The sequence below is a fragment of the Sphaeroforma arctica genome, assembly GCF_001186125.1.
Source record: "Sphaeroforma arctica JP610 unplaced genomic scaffold supercont1.462, whole genome shotgun sequence".
NCBI lineage: Eukaryota > Ichthyosporea > Ichthyophonida > Sphaeroforma > Sphaeroforma arctica.
Window position 1 is genome coordinate 63,027 of NW_014040096.1, and position 5,288 is coordinate 68,314.

The 5,288-nt window shown below is 43.2% G+C and overlaps 1 protein-coding gene across 1 annotated transcript; it reads right to left on the bottom strand.

Annotated features, from left to right (window-relative positions):
- Positions 1–537: 537 nt before the first annotated feature.
- Positions 538–4,781, bottom strand: SARC_06465 (hypothetical protein). The gene is made up of 2 exons (XM_014299631.1): positions 3,971–4,781; positions 538–2,205 (listed from the first exon to the last, which is right to left on the bottom strand). Exons 1-2 carry the CDS (start codon positions 4,675–4,677, stop codon positions 1,908–1,910), a joined length of 1,005 nt encoding a protein of 334 aa, XP_014155106.1. The 5' UTR covers positions 4,678–4,781; the 3' UTR covers positions 538–1,907.
- Positions 4,782–5,288: the final 507 nt, after the last annotated feature.

The following is a 5,288-nucleotide window of genomic DNA, read 5'->3' on the forward strand; positions in this document are numbered from 1 at the left end:
ATGTGCAGGTAGAGTAATACATAAACACTCAACACGTTATTGTAAGCGAGTAGGACGGTCATACATATCTGTGGTATATGAATGGGACATTACACGCACTTTTTTTAAATATAATTATATAGCATGATGTGCAGATTTAGTTATGCATACACACTCAACACGTTACTGTAAGCGAGTAGGACGGTCATACATGTCTGTGGTATATGAATGGGACATTACACGCACTTTCAAATATATTTATATAGCATGATGTGCAGATATAGTAATACATACACACTCAACACTTTGAATGTGAATTGGACATTACACGCACTTTCATATATAACATATTTTATATATACAACGCAGTGACTCTGCATGCACCACGCCAGATGGATCGAGGGTTGGGCGCAGCATAATTTATCTGCAGGGGAATTTGAATATTCATGCTTTGTTCCTGAATTGCTATACAAAATCTGTGCTAAGTAATTAAGACATGACAATATCGTCCAATTTTAAAATATAAGCGAGCACTCAGGCTGCTGCATTATATATTTGGTTTATTTATATATTTAGTTTATCGAGAAAGAAATGCCAAAACAACTGATTCAATTCTTATAGATCTCAGAGCTCTACCTCCACCCACTGAACGAGTTTAGTGAACGGATCGGATTTGCTTCCAATTTGCGACTACCGCCATAGTCACAAAATATTCTAAATTTGAATGTATGCATTGACTTTCGACATGGGTTTACATAAATTGACTTACTGACTCATGTGCATGAGAACATCTACAAATCTATTCGTGCAAAAAGCTGGATGCGCACAAGTGTTCGTATATGTATACTTGTATCTATATCTACATATTTGTATTCATATATATATATATATATATGTATTTTTATGTACACATGTGAATGGATCTACGCAGGAGTCTGTGTGAACCTGGATGTATGCCGGTGCATCGGTGTATCTACTGTCAGAAATGAGCCCCATCATAACCTTTTGACTAACATGCACGTTGGTAGCTCACATCAATACGCTTGTTCAATGCTGGACAAATATATATTAATGCATACATTTTCGACTCCAATAAATACGTTTTTTAACATACGTGAACTCTCGTGGCCCAAGTAAACCTCATCCAGACCGCCAAGGAGGTGAATATGTATCAAATTGATCGCCTCAAGGTATGTACGAGAGTACTGAACATCATCTCGCGTTCTGTGCAACACGTTTACTTGCCACTTACTATGCGTGTGTAGATGTAAAACTTCATCAAACGAATCGACCCGATTTTTATCGAAATAGTATGCGCTTAACTTTATTGTAGTCAATTGGGTAATCTACTAAAGCTTGCAAGATAGCCGACAGACTGACCGTTAACGAATTGACATACTGATACCATATTGTCCCTGTATCCCCAAAGCCTCTCTAGTGGGCGCTGCATATGCATGCCTTCCAACGCAACTTCTTTCTACACCCACCAATGCGGGCGGGTCTCTCTAACGTTCCAACGTTTAAACGCTAAAACAATGCCACAAGTCTACCGCAACGTCGCTACTGTGCCCCTTCGATGATGGGGAACGATTTCACCGACACCCCTACTGACACCTTTCCAAAGTTTGGTCTTCCCTCGACGATTCCACTACGGTTAATCCACTGATCTACTAGAGGGTGGGTTATTTGAGCGGCCGTGGCGGCCCGGCTTCGCCTATGCAATGTCATATTCCAGTAGGCGCGTGTATACTGAGTAATGTCGAATACCTATATACCTTGCATATATATATATATATACATACATACAAACACACATATATATATATATATATATATATATAGCCTGATGAATGGCTTACATCAGCATAGGCGACCACTCAGGCCTGGCCTCGCCCTGTAGTACCAGCACCAACTATTACAACACTCGTCTACTTTCGCTTGTTACCGCCACCACCCAGGATCATAACAATACGCGTAAAGATATTGACGATGTCCAAGTATATCTTCATGGACTCAGAGAGCGGGTTGAAATACGGTTGCGTCTTGGCTTTAGCCATGACATGCTGCGTGTCGTAGAACGTTAGACCACCGAAGACAGCCAGACCTCCGTAGATCATCACGTTGTGTAGCATGGGTGACGCGGGGAAGAACAGCGACCCGAAACTGGCGGCCATGACCACGCCCAGGCCTACGGCGAGACCCCCTCGCATGCCAATGTGTGCATCGCTGTGTGGATAAGTGTTTGGGAGTGAGGGGTGAGATATTGTATTGATTGCTGGTGATATATACAATTGTCGGATTAAAATGCCATCAGGTTTATTACTGCGTGGCTAAGTGTGTGTAGGAAAGGGGTACGTGAGCTTGGTTTGGTTGCTTGTGGTGTGTACGTTTATCAGATTAGAATGCCATACAGTATTCATGAGTTGTTTGTTAACTTGAAATTGCACGTTGTAGCGGTGTAGGTGATACTGCGATACTGGTGCAGGTCCGGCTATTGGTGTATATCTATATGTAACCACGTACGAATGCTAGAGCGAATGGAGTATCGCACACAACACTACTTCCAAAGCTTAGAGGCTATTCCGGTGCATACCAGCGGTGAACATGACAGCGTGCGGATTGGTATTGGTACTGGCAAACGCCATCACAGATAGAATACATGTATAGCAAGCCATACACGTGGCCACATAGAAACCCGCGTCTTTTAAAAAAAGACCACCGTAGATTCGAAAGGATGTAAGATCCACCCTTCCTGATGACCCCTCAAATTTGGCATTCGCATCCCTAAGTACAAACTACACATGCACGTGCTGCTTTAACGAAACATATGTTTCTAATAGAAGTTATTTATAGTACACAGCTATCTGATTGAGTGGCAGAACTGAAAGGAATGTGTATTTGTACTTTTCATGCAATAGATCTATAGCATAATTATGTATCACACCCATGTATAGATGGCATAATCGATGCATGGAATGACGGACTGTATATACACAAACACCATAGAATACATACACTATATATTCATTATTAATACCCCAGATACATATGATATGCTCTCCGTGAGTCGTACGCGTACTTCGGCGTTGTAGCTCCACAGAGTGATACCATTAGGACATGTGCGACTATACATGCAATGCCAGTATAAGTACAAGCAAGGTTAACAACGGGGTGCGTAGAACACAACTACAAGCGCAGAATGTATCTACACGCACACAACACAAGCGTTGTAGTACAAAGTACATGCATACATATGCTGACACGCGCATATACATAGTCAACGGCCTAGCACACAATCCAAACTGACATCATGATAAAGAACGATGCAACGGTGTACACAAACAGTTTACTGATGGAGATATATACATCACACGACCCTAGATGTGAAATGTGAAATGTGGCTTTGTACGGATGCTGTGGTTGTTTACGAGGCTGAATACTCCTTATGTGCGTCGCCATAGAAACGACCCAGGAATTTGCGTACGCATGCGACACCCCATGTGAACTTTTTCCAAAATGAACACTACTTCCAATGGGACATAGTCGTCGGTTAAGTCTTTTGGAAATCGTTCACCACAATCACACCCAAACCCCGAAGTATATGAAGGATGAAACAATCACAAAGCAACACGCAACCATTGAGTGTACGAACGACCGGCGATGATCTGCACAATAACAAGCCTATTCTGCGCATGGACCATGTTTAGTGTTTACAATATACGTAATATGCGGGATAGTTTTATCTCCACTCCTCTTATATGCACGTGCACAAAAATCATATATATGCGTAATTCAACTCCACAGCTTGCAAATAAGCAACTAACCACTCTATTTACATTTGTACACATACATACGCGTAATGCTCACACTGAAGAACGTGTACAATCATATATATACCAAACGCAAGAATGCAATACTCATACACCAGAACACGCAGCACATCACAATACAGTGAACACTCCATACAATATACTACCACACACAAGCTTACCTTCTAGTAGTAGCAGCGACCAACGAGATAGCGCCCACAACAGCAGCCGTGCCCATCGCCGCTTTCTGTACTAAAGCGCCGCCCATTAGTGCAACAGGGAATAAGGATAGACCTACAGACGCATTAAATGCCAACCACGCTGCATGCTGAGTGACCGGATCAGAGGCCGATTTAGTGACGAAAAATGCCCCCATTGTAAGCGCAAAAGACCCGATTGCGAGTCCGATGGGGTTGACGCTCATCAGACGGTAGTGGAAGCCTGAGCGAACGATTTGTGTTGCTGTGGCTGCAGTAACACCCAATCCAGCCAGCACATAGCCGTACGTGGAGGTGATACGCTGTGAGACACCTTTAGTGAACTTGAGTGCAGCGCCGTCGGTGGACACACTACCCTCGCGTAGGCCATCTAGCGCGACCACACCCAGGCCTACTACAGCACCAACACCGGCTAGTTGCCATAGAAACGCGCCTGCAGGCTTTGCACTTGCCCCGGCAGCACTACCTACAGCCTCGCCGCCGTTTAGAGTTTGTATTGTCTCTGCCACAGTCCGGCGACTACCGATAGTTGTGGCCGGAGAAGAGCGTCGGAACGCATTCTTGGCGGTGGATGTGGAGAACAAGCGCAGATTAAACACTGTTCCCGCTTTGAACAAATGGGGCCTCAGAAGCGAAGTCGCTTTTAAAGCTCGAAATTGGCTTACCAACATGTTATTTGTATGTCGTGCAACACGGCTCAACAGAAGTAATACTGTCGCTACCTCTATCTGAGAACTCGATTTTATTGCTTGTGACGAGCTTGTGACGGCCTCTGAGGATGCCGTCTGTTGATTGTTCGTCACCATAAAAAGTATGTATTTCATCCGTTGTTCTATTTTTAGAAGGCAACAATTCCATATGACTCATCTGCTTAAATTCGGGAATGTACGATTTTATACTTTTGGTCAATTGTATACAAATAACGAGGTTTTTAGAAGCGTTCATTCTACACTCTATGACACCGAAAACAGAATGTTTTTTTTTAAATGACTATAAAAGTGCCGGGCTAGTCTTCTGGGGTTCCGGTTTCTTTTTAGAAATATTCCGATGACAAGACCTACTAGTCCCACAAGCCGGTCCGAAAAATCGAGAATCAGACTCCGGCCGAATATATAAGGACTCCAAGGATCAGTGTGAGACATCACTTCTCAGATATCGTATATGTAAATACAACCCCAGAACTTCCAGAAGCCCCAGACGAAGGGAACAGGTCTAAGAGACTCTCTCTGTTTCTCTTTTGGTGGTTTTAGGCATAAATTTATAAGGGGTTTTTAGGAATAGT